The sequence below is a fragment of the Capra hircus genome, chromosome 6 (genome assembly GCF_001704415.2).
Source record: "Capra hircus breed San Clemente chromosome 6, ASM170441v1, whole genome shotgun sequence".
Lineage (NCBI taxonomy): Eukaryota > Metazoa > Chordata > Mammalia > Artiodactyla > Bovidae > Capra > Capra hircus.
Genome location: NC_030813.1, coordinates 66,597,303 through 66,616,064, shown reverse-complemented (window position 1 = coordinate 66,616,064; position 18,762 = coordinate 66,597,303). Strand labels below are relative to the sequence as shown.

General features: G+C 39.4%; 1 protein-coding gene across 1 annotated transcript in view; it reads right to left on the bottom strand.

Moving 5' to 3' along the window:
• Positions 1 to 18,762, bottom strand: part of GABRB1 (gamma-aminobutyric acid type A receptor beta1 subunit) — a 438,453-nt gene that overhangs the window by 15,554 nt on the left and 404,137 nt on the right. The window contains exons 6-8 of the mRNA XM_005681579.2: positions 6,886 to 7,023; positions 6,633 to 6,785; positions 3,324 to 3,568 (exon numbers count right to left, since the gene is read on the bottom strand). Of these exons, the coding sequence (XP_005681636.1) occupies positions 3,324 to 3,568; positions 6,633 to 6,785; positions 6,886 to 7,023 (536 nt within the window). The remainder of the gene's footprint in view (positions 1 to 3,323; positions 3,569 to 6,632; positions 6,786 to 6,885; positions 7,024 to 18,762) is intronic.

The window sequence follows — 18,762 nt, the reverse complement described above, 5'->3', positions numbered from 1 at the left end:
CATTTTCCCAACCCAGGGACTGAATCCACATCTCCTACATGGCAGGTGGATTCTTTACCCCTGAGCCACCTGGGAAGCCTTAGCACCTTAGAAAATTCTTTGATATCCTGGGATAGAATCAAGGCAGAGTGTGGTTAAAGTTTGTTTTATAATATTTTTCTTTTATCTGAATAATCTGACTTCAGGTTGCTTGACTTACCCATCTAGTTACTCTCTCTAGAGATTGCTTTTCTAGCCAATGGAAAGACCTTGTTTTCTTCTTCTTATTACTCCAAATGCTAGGTACCTTTGAGTGTTCATCCAGTTCATATCTTCTGAACTTTCCTACCAAGGAATCTCTACCATTTTATCTATGTAGGGTTTTTACTCATGATAAATCAGTTCACACACATTTCAAGCTCTGCAGAGGACCAGCCAGTAGATTAGAAGTAACTGAGATGGCAATGGGAGTAGAAAAGAGGTGGCCTTGAAAACCACTGCTAAGACACTTCTAAAGCTGGTCTGGCTACAATCAGATAATAGGAAGCTTTTCCTTTCAGATCTATCCAAGATAAATGCTTTCCTGTCTTATTTTATAATTCAATCATAGTTTTCTTTCCAGCCAGATCAGAAGATTCTTGAGGGCAAGGATCATGACAACCCCTTTCCCTGTAGGACTGAACATAGTGCTTTACATAGGAGTAAAATTTTATTTGAGTGTGTTGCTTTGAATTTTGACCATTTGGCTGAATCTATAGGTTTTCTTCATTTATAATTTTCTAGTTACTTGACATTGCTTGTCAAATTTTGATATCCTACTAAACAGCACGAAGATGCACCTTGAAGATTAGTAATTTGACTTCTGCCTGATTCTTCAGCCACAGGACATATTACTTTATTTCTCCCTCACTTACCATGCTCTTGCTACATTGGTCTTTTTTCAGTACTTTTACATATCATGCAATTCTTTGCCTAGAATGGACATGGCGTGGTTGCCACTTTCATCACCCATCTGTCAGACCCAATGGTAATTCCTCAGAGAGGTTTTCCCCATCACCTGATCAATATTTCATGTTCCCTTGAATGTTCCCCTGTTTAAGAGAATGTTCCCCTGACATTCTCTTGCCTATTATTTTGTTTTACTTTCTTTGTGAAAGTGAGTCACTCAATTGTGTCTGGCTCTTGGTGACTCAATGGACTATACAGTCCATGGAATTCTCCAGGCCAGAATACTAGAGTGGGTAGCCTTTCCCTTCTCCTGGGGATCTTCCCAACCCAGGGATCAAACCCAGGTTTCCTGCATTGCAGGCAGATTCTTTGCCAGCTGAGCCACAAGGAAAGCCCACTTTCTTTGTAGCACTTCCTTTTACCTGAAATTATTCTCTCAATAGTTGGTTGTTTGCTTCCTGTCTGTCTTCCCATGTTAGTGTCTAAACTCCAGGAGGGCAAGGAAACTCCTTTCATTAACAGCAGTATCCTCAATGCTCAGAATTGTGAATGAATATTGAGTTGTCACCCAACTGTGTGCCATCTTCAGAACAATTTGTCACGGATCCAGTATTTCAAAGCACATAATTGTCAAATGGTTTTACTGATAAATGGCATGAAAGTAGGGACTAGGGAGCAGGGATTTTTCAAAGGAATAAACAAAGCATTATTTTCCATTTAATTACACAGTGAGAGCACAGGTCATAGAATCTACCAATGAAAAGCAAAGGAGAAATATTGACAGTGTCTTGAATATAATAATTGTTGCTGTTCAGTTGCTCATTAGTATCAGACTATTTGCAGCCCCATGGACTGCAGCATGCCAGACTTCCCTGTCATTCGCTATCTCCTAGAGTTTGCTCAAACTCTTGTCTGTTGAGTTGGTGATGCTATCCAACCATCTCATACTCTCTCCCTGCCTTCTCCTCCTGCCCTCATTCTTTCTCAGCCTTAAGACCTTTTCCAATGAGTCAGCCCTTGGCAAACCCACTCCAGTATTCTTGCCTGGAGAATCCCAGGGATGGGGGAGCCCGGTGGGCTGCCGTCTATGGGGTCGCACAGAGTCGGACACAACTGAAGCGACTTAGCAGCAGCAGCAGTAGCCCTTGGCATCAGGTGGCCAAAATATTGGAGCTTATTGAGTATTTACTGTGTGTACTTATTGAGTATTTACTGCATACTAGATTAGACCTTAAAAATACTAGAATATAAACTATCAAATACTAGACTTCGAAAAAAAATACCAAAACTCATTTAGACCTTATGGTAACTGAGAGATAGGTATACTATAGTCATCATTTTCTGGTTGATAACACTGAGAACAGGAGTTAGATAAGGAGTAACATAGGTTGATTTGCCTGGAGTTCTAAAGCCAGTAACTGGACTTCCCTGGTGGCTCAGACGGTAAGAGCATCTGCCTACAATGTGGGAGACCCGAGTTCAATCCCTGGGTCAGGAAGATCCCCCTGGAGAAGGAAATGGCAGCCCACTTCAGTACTCTTGCCTGGAAAATCCCATGGACAGAGCAACCTGGTGGGCTATAGTCCACGGGGCCGCAGAGAGTCAGACATGACTGAGCAACTTCACTTTCAGTTTCTAAAGCTAGTAAGTGGCAGAGCTGGGAATTAACCCCAAGCAGTTGGATTCCATTCTGTGGTTGTAACCGCTGTGCTGTCGTGCCTCATTGCCACTTAGGAGTAAGAGTTTGTTCTTACTTCTTTAGTTCTCTCATTTATTTATAAAGTAGAGCTGGAATTATTTTGCATATAGTCTCACAACTATATAGTTTAGAATAAGGAATCATGGACTTGCAGTTGAGTTGCAGGCCCATGTATGTTATTTATCTATGTAAAATTCCACCAAACATCTCCGATTCTGTTTCCAGTTATGCAACATGAAGGGTACGTTGAGCCTTGTTAAAGATAAACTAGTATTTTATGATATTGTATTTTCTCGTGGGAGCCCTGAGTACCATACTGCTGCTAAATTGCAGAAGAAGATTGTTAGGGATATTTAATAGATTGTGCTGTGCTTAGTCACTCAGTCACATCCGACTTTTTGCGACTCTGTGGACTGTAGCCTGCCAGGCTCCTCCGTCCATGGGGACTCTCCAGGTAAGAATAGTGGTATGGGTTGCCATGCCCTCCTCCAGGGGATCTTCCCAACCCAGGGATCGAGCCCAGGTCTCCCACATTGCAGGAGGATTCTTTACCATCTGAGCCATCGGGGAGGCCTATGAATACTGGAGTGGGTAGCTTATCCGTTATCCCTACCCAGGAATCAAACCAGGGTCTCCTCCATGGAAGGTGTGTTCTTTACCAGCTGAGCTACCAGGGAAGTCCTGTTTAATAGATTACCTGGACTTTATTCATCTCCAGTTTGTTCTTCTCATTAGCGCTCTGGTCTTGTTTGCCAGCTCCTTTCTTCTGAGGGCCTTTTCCGAAAAAGATGTAATTTACAAAGGCATATTCCAGCAGAGCCAGGAACACAAACACGAAGCAACCCATCAGGTAAATGTCAATTGCTTTGACATAAGGAATCTTTGGCAGGGTCTCCCTGAGGTGAGTGCTGATGGTGGTCATTGTCAGCACTGTGGTGATTCCTATGAAACAGAAAAACACAGCTCAGCTGAATGCACTTGTTAAGTTTCCTATTGAAGACAGATGATGGACGCCATTCTCTTGTTAGTATCCCAGAATGACAGCAGTGATACAACAAACCACGGGGCAAAAAGAGCCAACAATTTAAAAGACAAAGCTGCAGGCTCCTTACGTAGTTCATGAGTGAATCATAAAAGAGGATGCTTTGTGAGTGTTGGGTTGAAAACTGTGTTTTAAAAAATAATGCACAAAGGAGGAAGAAAGGTAGATAGAAATATTAAAATCTCATTGATTCACCCACTGTTTACTGTCACATGCCCCTCATTCTGCTACACGCCACCTTCTTTCTTTCCTTCTCTCAGCATCTGTCATGTCCATCCTAAATCTGTCCTTGTAATACTAATCCCCATGGCAGCCACTACCAAACTGAAAGTCAGTGACCAGTTTAAGGAGAACGATTTCATTGCATGAAACTAATATACCCAGGTCATAGGGTCAATATTGCTTTTTAAAAGGATAATGCAACATTCATAGTGAGTTGACATGGAAAGAAGAAACTAATAAAGTTCATGATTTGCATCAATTATTTGATATATGTATTTTAAAATATAATAAAACCTTACTGACTTTTCCCCCTCAAATATTACCTCTAGTTCCTTGATTCCAGAGACTAGAGTGAGTTAGCTCCCTGGAGTCAGGAAAAGACTTCCTAAAAATTCAACTTGTTAAAGAAATTTAAGACTGTAGTCTTGTAGAAGGAAGATTTTTGCTTTGTTTACTTTGTTAAATGTATCATTCTTAACAGTATAATCTGTGTGTGTCTGTATAACATTTTGTGTTGATGATGGTGATGAAACAATGATTGGGGAAAATAAGAAGTGATGTGCCTATTGAATCCTAAACTATGCTGTAATACTGATATTGCACACCTGTATAGGACTTCCCTGGTGGCTCGGATGGTAAAGAATCTGCAAGGTGGGAGACCCAGGTTTGAACTCTGGGACGGGAAGATCCCCTGCAGAAGGGAATGGCTACCCACTTCAGTAGTCTTGCCTGGACAGAGGAACCTGGTGAGCTACAGTCCATGGGGTCACAATGAGTTGGACATGACTGAATGACTAATATACACACATAGTGATTTTACAGTTGTGAACACGTCTCTGAATTCTATGCAGTCATAACAGCCTGCTGAGTGGGATAGGGCAGGTATATTATTCCCATTTTATAGCTAAGTAAACAGAGACTCTGAGATTAGCTATTTTACTGTAGATCTCTGATCTAGGGGCAAAAAGGCAAGGAGATACGAAGCAAAGGCATTTAAAATAAAAGCAAAACCTAAAACTTGATGGAGTTTCTTAAAAATAAAGGCAAGAAATGCAAAATGGATACTAAAGACAAAGGAGAACTGGCAAAGGGCATAGAAGTTCAAAAATGATAAGGGAATAAAATAGTTTCAACCTCATTTGCGAGTGAGATTATTCTATTTGGATTCCCTGATTTGACTGCCCAGTTTTAGGAGAACAGAGGTAGTCAGAACTACTGTACAAAAAGTTTAAATCGTTGACATCAGTAATAGATTTAAATGTCTGGACTGATATGAAATGCCCTCATGAGTGGTCCTATTTACTTTTTTGTATAAAATTTTAAATTTTTCATAATATAATTCTACCTAACCTCTGATACAGAAACAAACAATTCATTTAAAATACGTCAATTCCACTTCTGCTTCTAGTCCTTGGCTTAAATTTTTTTAAGCAAGGTGGGGGGTGGTAAATAAATTTATTTTCTACTTAATTAGGTTTTAAACTATCTTAGGTTTTACATTTCAAAAGATAGTTTTATTCATTATCTTTATATTCTGACATCTCTAATCAAAATATTGTTAGCTTTGAGGAGAGATGTGTAAAAAAGAACTGCAATTCATGACCTTGATGGTTCATATTCCCTGCTGTGGACATTGTCCAATGGTTTTCTTTAACCATGGCATATATATGTATTCATGTTCACATTCAAATAATATGTGCACATACATATGTATGATATGATAAACTATTTGTCTAGTTTCCTTAGTCTTGGAATGTTCAAAGGTTGATGAGGGGCTGCTAGCACTTGACTTTGTGAGCCTTAAATACTCAGCCAATAGAAATGAGCTGTAGACATGATGACTAGCCTAGGGGTAAAAGGTTATGCTGATTATTTAATCTGGTTCTGTAGTCTCAGAAGACCTAGGCATGTTAGCTTAGTCACAAATGATGCTCTTTTGCGTGCACATATGCGTGTGTGTGTGTGTGTGTGTGTGTGTGCGTGTGTGCACGTGCATGAATAATCCCGGAAGATGATAAATGAAATGGCTCTGGGTCAAATAATAAGGCCGACCCACACATACCCAGATTCATCAGACAGATCGTACATATTCTAACTTTCCAAGGAATCCTTTAAAATTAAATATAGCCCTTCAGCTTGGAGCAATTATTCAGTCATGGCAAGATTAATTCTGAATTTTGTTCTTCAGGAAAGAAACCATTTTTATTCTGTCCTGATTACAGATCATTAATACAGCTGATGAATATCTGTACCTTTCTCAAGTGCAAGAAGCTCCATTTAAGGGAAATTCAGATAGATACAATTTAACTACATTTAATATTCAAAAGATAGTATTGACATAGCTTGTGAATGGTTACAAGATTTAGCTTTCTTCAGGTCCATTTGAGAATAATGTAATAATGTTCTTCACCAAAGAAAGCAGGAACCAAGGAAGAAATCACAAAGTTAGTAAAAATTAGTGTAATGAGAATTTTAAAATATGCTCTAAGAAGCACTTATATATGGTTGAATGTACTCCAAGATTATTATTTTTTTAATTTTGGTAAAGTGATAAAAAGACGTTATGTTGTAAAACATGCACTCTGTTAAGTGCTTACACAGAGATGTTTTATTACCAAGAACCCTTAGGGTACTCTCATCCTTTGGCTCTCTATGTGAGAAGCCCTTGCTTCTCAATGCTTCTCATTGGTTGTTATTTGAGGTGAAATCCCACCAGCCCTCTGGGGTGCTGGAATGCATTACCTAGTGCAACTCTGGCTGCAGATGCATCATAATTGATCCAAAACGACACCCAGGACAGAATTGTAATCAGTGTGGAAGGCATGTAGGTTTGCAAAATGAAGTAACCAATGTTTCTTTTTAGACGAAAACTTAGTGACAGTCGTGGGTATGCCCCTGAATGGAAAAAAAATAAAAGAAAAAAATCAGATGGTCATTTGGTTGGCTCCATCTTCTTTCTCAGCACCCCTAGTACATTTGGGGGGAAACTTCTCACCTGTTGTGAACTCCACCTTCTTGGACACCATCTTGTAATCAACAATTGAAAACTGAGGGAGCTCAATTTTATTCACTCCTGTCACTGCGCCCTCTCCTCCATTCCAGTAAAACTCAATGTCATCAGTGGTGTAGCCATCTGAAATGAAGAAACAGCATAGTTAGCTAGAGTTCAGTTGGCTAGAAATTCATTCTGAAGACAGTCGGGGACCTGAGAAAAAATTCCCAGTGATTGATGATAGGATGATGTGTTAAATCAGGACGACAAAAGAGATTTGTTGAGTGCTCTTTCTGATAGGTTGGTTGTGGTTGCATTGAGCAGATGGACACAGCTGGCCTTGGTGAACATAAGCTCTGTGATCATTCATTGATATCCACTATCACTGCTGTATATTTACTCTCATTGTGTCTACCAATGTAGATTGGAGGATACCTGGATTCTAGGTGTTTTGGTGTAGAAGACTCTTAAGAGTGCCTTAGACTGCAAGGAGATCAAACCAGTCAATCCTAAAGGAAATCAACCCTGAATATTTATTGGAAGAACTGATGCTGAAGCTGAAGTGCCAATACTTTGGCCACCTGATGCAAAGATCCAACACAATGGAAAAGACTCTGATGCTGGGAAAGATTGAAGGCAAAACGAGGAGAGAACAGAGGATGAGACGGTGAGATAGCATCACTGACTCCAGGGACATGAATTTGAGTACACTCCAGGAGATAGTGAAGGATAGAAGAGCCTGGTGTGCTGCAGTCCCTGGGGTCGCAAAGAGCTGGACACGACTTAGTGACTGAACAACATTTAATCACAACAAGTATAATGATAGAGCACATATTTGTTAAGAGAGCAATAGAAAGAATAAAGGGATGAAGTATAATGAAAGAACAAATTGGTACAGATCTGTTAAATGATCAAGACATTCAAGATAGCAGTCTCTTTAAAAAAAATAAACTTAGGCAAGCTTCTATTTATATCTTTTGATTATAGCTAATATATATGTGAAAATTTTAGGAACCATATGATCTTTTGATGATATTTTTAATCCTTATGAGAGTGAGCTTTAAGTAATTTAAGGAGAACATGAAGAGGATTATAGATTGTGGCAGAAGGGTCTATCCTGAAATCTATTCTCCCTTTCAGTTTTGCTCCCACTTACCAGTAGTCTATTTAAGGTTATAGAATAGACCATATATTATCATAGAATAGCTTGCATAAAAACAATGAATTGATATATCCAAAAGTCTAAAATTCACTTAAGACATAGAGAAGGCTATATTTGTATCTTTCTATCTTCTAGAGACAAAGAGGATCTTTCTAAGTTTCTTTTCTTTTTTATTCAATCCTTTTGTTTTCAGCCTATATTCTTATCTTCAAGCTCTGCACCGATATCCACCTATCCCAAAGACCTGCAGTTCTCCTCTCTTCAGAGTAGAAGCCTCTGGTCATGGAGTGGAGGTGTGGGACCAGGAGCCTGGAGATTTGATTGCTTAGATTCTCTGCTTTTCTGTTAACAGTTCCACCTTCATCCCTCCTGCCAAAGCTATTTAATTAGGCAATTCCTGAGCTTTTTTTTTTTTTATGGGGAGGGGTCTGTGTATAAATATGTTTACCTGATAAGTTTATTTTTTATTTATAGTCACCTCAAATAAAAAAAGCATCAAATTCTTTTCCATTTAGAAAGGAGAGAACCAGGGACTGGAAGCTTAGGTACTTGGATGGGGGTTAGAACAGTGAGATTAAGGAGGAAATCTGGGTGTGGGGATTTGTTGGGGCCTATTTAATGAAGACTGCTACCACTTGTGTGACTATTTAGAGTAACTGCTGCTTTCACAGTCCTCTAATAAGATGTGTGTGTGTGTGCTAAGTCACTTTGCAATGCTATGGACCATAGCCTGCTAGGCTCCTCTGTCCATGGGATTCTTCAGGCAAGAATACTGGAGTGGGCTTCCATGCCTTCCTCCAGGGGATTTTCTGAACCCGGGGATCTAACCCACATCTCTTATGTCTCTTGCATTGGCAGGCAAATTCTTTACCACTAGCACCACCTGGGAAGCTCTTAATAAGATGTAACATGAACGTGTTAGTTGCTAAGTTGTGTCCGATTCTTTGCGATGCCATGGACTGTAGCCTGCCAGGTTCCTCTGTCCATGGAATTCTCTAGGCAACAATACTGGAGAGGACTGCCATTCCCTTCTCTAAGGGATCTTCCTGACCCAGGGATCAAACCTAGGTCTCTAGCATTGCAGTCAGATTCTTTACCATTTGAGCCATTCCCTTAATAAGAGTTAGAATTTTAAAAATGGAGAGAGAGATGACTACCTCTTGTGCATCAGTAGGGGAATGACAGCTTGCCTGGAGCCCACCATGTTTTCCACTTAGAACACTGTTTCCATTTAGGGGGCTCTGGCTATTGGGTCCAAACCCCAAGGGATACGCAAGAAAAACACAACAATATTTGTAAGAAAACGCAGTCATCCTAGGGAAGCAAAACAAGCAGAACATTCAGAACAGATGTCATCTCATGAGAAGGACCGTTGGAGAAAGCAGACAAGAGTGTGAACTTCTTATTTCCCACCCTTATTCAAAATTTGAGAACACATAAGGATATATGATTAGCATGGAAAAAGTTCCTTACTTCCTTGTTCTGAAACCCATAGGTTTTAATGAAAAAGTGTGTTAGATGAATTGACGAGAAGATGCCACTGATGAGGCCAGATTAGTGGCTTGGACGACAGTTTGAACAAATTACAGAGAAGTGGAAAACATAAGGGCTAATATACGAATAGTGGGCATGAGTGAAAGAAGAAGAGGAGCTGTAACACATCAAACCAAAATACAAATTTCCCTGAATTTAACAACTAAATTATTCTGTCTATTGAGGGGCTCATTATATCAGGCAACCCTGATATCATTCCTGAACTCCAAGGTAAAATAATAATTTTACAAACTTCCAGACACAGAATAGAGGGTGTTTTCACAGGAAAAGCTATTGGACTTCAGAGATACAGCTTTAGAAAGGAAGGGATTATAGAATAACAATTCAGAACAGCTAGTGTAAAAGCAAAAGGGCAGCAACTCAGACTCAAGTGTCCCATTCTCTGCTGAAATACCACTTCCTTCAAAAGAAGATATATAAAGATCCGAGAACAATACCCAGGAACCTATTTGAGGAAACTATTCTACAGAGGACTCCAGTCAAACAAAGGAATCAGGATGGATAACTAGGATATCATCAGGGAAAGCACTTTGGAAACAGGGGGGAAGAATTTTAAGACAACTTTGCTCAAATCTATGGACAGACATTTGAAAATTTGAATAAAACATAATTTTGTTATAAGAAAAGCATTTGCTAAAGCTTGAATCAGGAGAGATAGAAGATCAAAATACATGTATATGTGTGGCTGAGTCCCTTTGATGTCCATGGAAACTATCACAGCCATACTCCAATATAAAATAAAATAATTTAAACAAACAAACAAACAAACAAAAAGCTTGATGTTACCTCTTACAAACAAGCACCAGATTCCAACATTTAAGAACTGATAATTCTATTTCTACTTAAACAATTCCAAAGTATAGGCTAAGAATAAAAACTTCCAAATTATTTTCATAAACAGAACATATTAGTGAAACAAGATCCAGCAGGACATTAAATAAGAATGCATAACATAATTAAATAAACAATGTTTATTCCAGGAGTGCAAATGATTCAATATTAGAAAAATCTAGTAATAATATTAACAGATCTAAGGAGAAAAAAAGCATATGATTATATACACAGGTGCTAAAAAGGCATTTGACCAAATTTAATAGCCAGTCTGTTTTTTTAACAAAACAAACAACACCACCCAATAAATATGACTATATGGATATTTCCATAATGTGGTAAGATATAACTTTCTCAGTCTCAAATCTAGAATCATGTTTATTGTGGAAATAGTGGACTGTTCCCATGAAAGTTAAGAACAAAATAAGAGTGTCCACTGTCATTGCTATTATTTTTAACATTGTTATGGAAACACTAGCCATTAAGTAAGTGAATAAAAATTTTGAACTATAAAGTTGGAAAATTGCTGGTTAAAGTGTTAAGATTAATTATACAACTGCATATCCAGTAAGCCCTAAAGAATTAACTGAACGACTATTACAAACAATAGAATTAGTATGATTATGGGGTACAAAATTACTACACAGAAATGACTGGTTTTCATATATAAAAACAAAAATTTACAATGACTGTTTTTAAAATAGAGACAAGAAATATCTAGTAATAAACTAAGAAACAGGCAAGACTTACATAAAGCAATATTTGAAACACTTTTGAAAAGCACAAAAGAAGCCTTGAACAAATAAAAAGGCATACCATATTTCAAATAGGAAGACTCAACATCATAAGTTCGTTTATAACTTAATGTGACTGCCTAGTAATACCAATGGGCTTTTTGGTGTGTGTGTGGGGTGGAACTAGACAAAAGTGATTCTAAAATTAAAATAAACAGATTAGACCATCTAAGACAACTGTAAAAATTAAGACTCTTGACTTTGTGCTACTAACAGCTTGACAACCAGGCACAAACCTACGTGTGTGTTACTCATTGGATGAGTAGGTATTTACTGAGTGCAGCCTATGTGCTGGGAATGGAAAGCTACCATGGTTACAGTAGTGAATAAAACTGACATGGCTCCTGCCCTCTTGGAGATTGCATATTTCATGTAAAATGTAACATATTTCACCACAAAATTCCTTTCTAAATCTGTGTGGATTGGCTTCCTTTAGTACATGTTCTAATATTTAGGAAAGCTAAAAACTACAATTCCCAAGGTAAAGATATAGGTGTCCTTATTAAATGAATTTAAGTGATGTCAAATGTGATATATTTGAGCATTCATTTTGGTGCAGCTCATACATTATAGAGAGGGCTCTGGAGCCAGGAATCCTGGTTTTAACTTTCTGTGGTTCTGGAGTCAACATGATGGCGGGAGCTACCTGATCACCAGCTTCCTGATTGTAGTGAAGCGCTCATTCCCCATGGTAGGGCCGTCTGCACCGTGGTGCTGGGAGTCATTTCTAGTTGCCTGGGCTAGACTAGCCTACTACTTCTGTTTTTTTAATTTGGTAAGCAGCACTTCCTTATTAAATTTCTTTCTGCTTGTTGCCAAATGGGCTTCTATAACAATTCTGCAACAAAAATCTAGATCTATACATTGTCTTTCTCTTCTAGGGAAGATTATTTCTTCCAAATTTGGGATTACCAGAGCTTTCCATTAAAACCTCTGCTGTGGCCTCTGCTGGTCATTCATTCGCTCTTTCTATGTCTCACATCCTGCTTTTTAAACTCTGTTCTGTACCTCGGGGGTGGACTCTCTGTCTCTCTTGCTTCCTTTAGATGCCCCTAGGAAGAACGGGCTGAAGATTAGAAGGTAGAAGGGGAAGGAAAGGCCCTTGATTCTGTCTCTGACAAGGTGGCAGTGTTGCTATTGCTGGCAATCACTGCTGGGACAGTGGGGGTGATTCCAGACTCTCACGGCACCTCTTTTGGCACCTCCACAAACAGCCAGGACAGCATTTCTAATAGGATCCAACAGATTTAGGCTCATGGGCACTTGCTTCTGGCTTTTGCTCCCTTAACACCCTTTTCTTTTTTCTCTCTTGCTTTTCCAGCTCTTCCAGTCTTTGTGATCAATTCTCTCTATTAAGTTCTCCTTTTTAAAAATAAACTAATTTATTTTGGAACTAATTTCTTTACAATATCGTAGTCGTTTTTGCCATACATCAACATGAATCAGCCATGGTTGTACATGTATCCCCCATCCTGTACCCCCCCCCAACCTCCCTCCCCATCCCATCCCTCAGGGTTGTTCCAGTGCACCAGCTTTGAGTGCCCTGTTTCATGCATCGAACTTGGACTGGTCATCTATTTCACATGTGATAATATCCATGTTTCAATGCTATTCTCTGAAATCATCGCACCCGCAACTTCTCCCACAGAGTCCAAAAGTCTGTCCTTATATCTGTGTTTCTTTTGCTGTCTAGCATATAGGGTCATCGTTACCATCTTTCTAAATTCCATATATATGCATTAATATACTGTATTGGTGTTTTCCTTTCTGACTTACTTCACTCTGTATAATAGGCTCCAGTTCCATCTACCTCATTCCCTTTTTGAAAAACCTTGAGTGGTTTCTGCTTTCCCACTGAGTTTCTGCCAACACATAGTACATCTTATTGTACAAATATTTTATCTGTTTACATAGTTTTGTATTTATCTCTGCCTTTTATCTCCTCCATCTCTCATTATATTATGTACTTTTTGAAAGCAAAGACCTTCCTTTATTCATTAAAGCAATTCTCAAATCCTAGAACATATTTTGCCCATAGTTATGCATCCAATATATGTATTTGTGAATAAATGGATTTATGAATGCTGTTTCTGCTTAGGGGGTGTGAATTTATTGTCTCAAACTGGTAACCTGATATATAATTTATTTGGTAGCATTCTTGAGCCTGATACACTCTTGATTACAGTGATTCTGCCTACAGGAGCCTTACAGGTGGGTCTGGGCCCCAAGGAAATAGAAAAAGCTGCTTATTAATTTTAGGTTTATTGAGTAACTAGGTGATAAATTACAACCTCAGGCTGATCTTCAAGTTGTGGGATTCTATGGGAGAAATATGTAAGCAATATCTAGAGGTGAAGGACCAGAGATGGTTCAGTGTGGGATTGAGAGGGGAGAAGATAGTAGTGAGCTGAAAACTTCTCATTGCCCCCTCTTCTGCAGGGCAGCAGAACCCTTCAGTGCCATGCCCAATAGCAGAGCAGGAGTATGGCTGTCAATCACTGTGACTTTTAATAGCATTTAATGATTTATACAGTCAGTAGTCTGGGTCTGTATTCCCAAGCTCACTTGACTTTGTTTAACTAAAACCTCATAGGCTTAGTGTTCAAGGCACTGAGATAATTACAGATGATTTGGGGGAAAAATAATGCTCACTCCATTTTAGGTAGAAGTGTGAGTGAGTTCTCATGGGAACAATAATGGCAGCTGGATCCAAAGGAAAAAAGAGAGACCTAGAAATAAACTATTATTCAAAGATTACACAAGAACATTTTGCCACAGAAAGCGAACATCAATTTACTCACACCCAAACAACCTATTTACCAAAGGTTCCCTTTATGAACCAGTGACTTCACACAGTGTCTCAAAGCCTGAACACTTGGATACCAAGGATATTGTTTCCTAGCAACAATAACTACACAGAAGCTCTCAAAATTTCCTCTCAGTCCCTGGGGACTTCTTAGTGGTGCAGAAAGTACAGATAAAATTAAGTTGATGTCAGTGGATAAAGATGCATGGAGCTAGTATAAATGTACAAGGAACTGGTTGCTAGTATTTATCTTCACTTCTTGAAACACTCTATTTTGGATGCATTTTCTATCTTGGAAATAAAAATTACTCCCTGCTGTGCTTAATAGAGCTGGGATGATGGTCTAAAATTGTACTGAACTGTGTTTTAGAGAATAGAGAGATTTCAGCTTCTAATCCGCAAGTAGAAATAAGTGAATATATTTTCCTCTGTGGTGTGGCCACAGCCTTATCACAAGTTTCACAGTGTGAGGTTTGATTGGTTTAAGCCAATTGTTAAAACTCCACCATCCTCTTTGCTATGGTGATTGGCTCAGGGTTAAGCAATAAGTCACGTCTAAAACAATAAGGTTATAGCAGTCTCCTGGCCACCTTTTTTGCTTGGAAATAGGCCTGTGACCCAAGTTGGTCCTGTCCTAGAGAAAGCTAGGAACTGTGTTTAAAAGTTGGAGGAGAGAAGTTCTCCCTTTCTCTTTTAGCTGTAGGTAAACAAGAAATGCTCAGTGGAGAGTGGCCAGTCTAGCTATAAAAGCTGGTTTCTTCCCTTCTTGTTTATGCCAGTCATTATTAGCACCTAATTGAAATCACTCATGATCAAGATTTTAGTTGACCTATTGAAATAGATTGAGTAGTCTGCCCCTCTCTATTATCCTCCACATGAAGGCCAAAATATTAGGAATTTATCAATATCTCTGGTCTAGGAGCTGTGTAGAGCCTTCCTATTACAAAGTTGTTAGATATTTGTAATGGTGCATCTCTGAAGCAGATGAAAAACCTGTCTCTGTTCTTAGTCGCTCGCTCAGTCAGGTCCAACTCTTTGCAACCCCATGGACCATAGCCTGCCAGGCCCCTCTGTCCATGGGCAAAATTGCTTAAGTGGGTCTCCATGACCTCCTCCAAGGGATCTTCCCAACCCAGGAATTGGACCCAGGTCTCTCATATTGCAGGCGGATTCTTTACCATCTAAACCACTAGAAAGCTAGTTGGATCTAATCCTTTAAGTGGCTCCAAGTCTATTGTAGCACTTACTCTAAAGGCTACTTGGGATTCCTTTCTCACTTATCTCTGTATCCTAAGAAGCAGTAAAGCAATCAGGGAAGCCAGATTTTTAAAGCATTCTTACAAGTATTAAGAAACTGTAAGTACAAATCTAGGCAACAAGGCACTTTATAAGTGACTCCTTCCTGATGACTCACCATTTGAGTGGTCATCCTGTCCCTAGGGATGGCTCTCTTGCTATTTTCTATGTCAGCTCAACATTTAATTAGATTTCTAGGTAATCATTAGAAAATATGTCTGTATAATAAGTAAAAATTTATCTTTTCTGAGAGCATTCACCATCTGATCTTTATCTATCCCTTGTGCCAATAGAAAACAAGCCAAGTACATTTCTTACATGACAGTACCTCTTATGTTTGAGCACACGTCTCGTCATCCCTTTCACTGTTTCCTTCTTTAGGTTCTGGTCCTCCCCAGGATATACTCAACCCATGAAACCTCTCCTCTCAGTAGTTCCCAGGTTGCTGATATACTCCTTGAACCATGGGAACCCCAACTGAGGGGTGGCCATGTCTACCTCATCCCTTACCCCTCCTTTTGCATTATCTGGCAACTTTTCGTGTTGAACTGACTCACCCCCAAGATTAAACCTGCCCTGGTCATTGAGCCACTCCTGAGTGATTTAGAAATTCAGCAGCATCAGATTTGGAATTATGTCACTTCCTTAGATTTGAAATCTTCAAGTCCAGGGTTGTCTGCTGGTTTCTTAAGCATTCCTTGAGAGACCCTCCACTATTTCCAGCCAGATATAAGAAGCAGAGTCAGGATTCTCAGTCTTCTCATGCTGGTCAACCCTGGCCAGTTCCTATGTTTGCCCACTGTGTAAATTTCAAGAATGACTTTCCAAAAGACCTGTTCCTTCATACCTGATTAATACTGCATAATCCATTAATGTTGTCTATACTTGGTCATCCCCTTTTAAAGCCTTTTAGATCCCAAGTACCTTGGCTTTTAGAGACAGCTTCCCACTTTATTTTCAATATATTAAAATGCATTCACATTCTATGTTAAACTCAATTTATGTGTCACTAATAAAAGTACTAATAAAAAAATAAAATCACTAGAACATTCAGGTAGGACCTAAATCAAATCCCTAGCAATTATAGAGTGGAAATGAGAAATAGATTTAAGGGACTAGATCTGATAGACAGAGTGCCTGATGAACTATGGATGGAGGTTTGTGACATTGTACAGGAGACAGGGATCAAGACCATCCCCAAGAAAAAGAAATGCAAAAAAGTAAAATGGCTGTCTGAGGAGGCCTTACAAATAGCTGTGAAAAGAAGATAGCAAAAAGCAAAGGAGAAAAGGAAAGATATACCCCATTTGAATGCAGAGTTCCAAAGAATAACAAAGAGAGATAAGAAAGCCTTCCTCAGTTATCAGGGCAAAGAAATAGAGGAAAATAATAGAATGGGAAAGACTAGAGATCTCTTCAAGAAAATTAGAGATACCAAGGGAAAATTTCATGCAAAGATGGGCTTGATAAAGGACAGAAATGGTATGGACCTAACAGAAGCAGAAGATATTAAGAAGAGGTGGCAAGAATACACAGAAGAACTATGAAAAAAAGATCTTCATCAACCAGAAAATCATGATGGTGTGGTCACTCACTTAGAACCAGACATCCTGGATGTGAAGGCAAGTGGGCCTTAGGAAGTATCACTATGAACAAAGCTAGCGGAGGTGATGGAATTGCAGTTGAGCTATTTCAAATCCTAAAAGATGATGCTGTGAAAGTGCTGCACTCAATATGCCAGCAAATTTGGAAAACTCAGCAATGGCCACAGGACTGGAAAAGGTCAGTTTTCATTCCAATCCCAAAGAAAGGCAATGCCAAAGAATGCTCAAACTACCCTACAATTGCACTCATCTCACACGCTAGCAAAGTAATGCTCAAATTCTCCAAGCCAGGCTTCAACAATACATGAACCGAGAACTTCCAGATGTACAAGCTGGATTTAGAAAAGGCAGAGGAACCAGAGAAGAAGTTGCCAACATCTGTTGGATTATCAAAAAAGCAAGAGAATTCCAGAAAAACATCTATTTCCGCTTTATTGACTACGCCAAAGCCTTTCTGTGGATCACCACATACTGTGGAAAATTCTGAAAGAGATGGGAATACCAGACCACCTGACCTGCCTCCTGAGAAATCTGTATGAAGGTCAGGAAGCAACAGTTAGAAGTGGACATGGAACAACAGACTGGTTTCAAATAGGGAAAGGAGTAAGTCAAGGCTGTCTATTGTCACCCTGCTTATTTAACTTCTATGCAGAGTACATCATGAGAAACACTGGGCTGGATGAAATACAAGCTGGAATCAAGATTGCTGGGAGAAATATCAATAACCTCAGATATGCAGAGGACACCACCCTTATGGCAGAAAGTGAAGAAGAACTAAAGAGCCTCTTGATTAAAGTGAAAGAGGAGAGTGAAAACGTTGGCTTAAAGCTCAACATGCAGAAAATTAAGATCATGGAATCCAGCCCCATCACTTCATGGCAAATAAATGGAAAAACAGTGGAAGCAGTGTCAGACTTTATTTTTATGGCCTCCAAAATCACTGCAGATGGTGACTGCAGCCATGAAATTAAAAGATGCTTACCCCCTGAAAGAAAAGTTATGACCAACCTAGACAGTATAGTAAAAAGCAGAGACATTACTTTTCCAGCAAAGGTCCATCTAGTCAAGGCTATGGTTTTTCCAGTATTCATGTATGGATTGAGAGTTGGACTATAAAGAAAGCTGAGCACTGACAAATTGATGCTTTTGAACTGTGGTGTTGGAGAAGACTCTTGAGAGTCCCTTGGACTGTGAGGAGATCCAACCAGTCCATCCTAAACATCAGTCCTGGGTATTTATTGGAAGGACTGATGTTGAAGCTGAAACTCCAATACTTTGGCCACCTGATGTGAAGAGCTGACTCATTTGAAAAGACCCTGATGCTGTGAAATTTTGAAGGCAGGAGGAGAAGGGGACGACAGAGGATGAGATGGTTGGATGGTATCACCGACTCAATGGATATGAGTTTGAGGAAACTCCGGGAGTTGCTGATGGACAGGGAGGCCTGGCATGATGCAGTCCATGGGGTCACTAAGAGTCAGTCCATGGGGTTGCAAAGAGTTGGACACAACTGAGTGACTTTCACTTTCACTCTTCCTTAATGTATTTTGGATCCAATAATTTAAGATCCTTGATAAACTCATAGTATGTAGACATTTTGCCTATAGTACTTGATGGTGAAATGATTTTGCTGGAGCCTAGATACCAGCTGGGCTCTAGTGCACTACCTAAGATCTCCTTCTATGCTTTCTTTATTTGAAATACGTCCAGTTTCTCCTAAATTTACCACTGGTGGGAATTCTGCTGCCATCATCAGATCTTCTGATCTTGACTGTGGCTTGTCCTGACTCTAAACTGACCCCCACCTGGAATTTCTCAAGATGAAATTGTCTG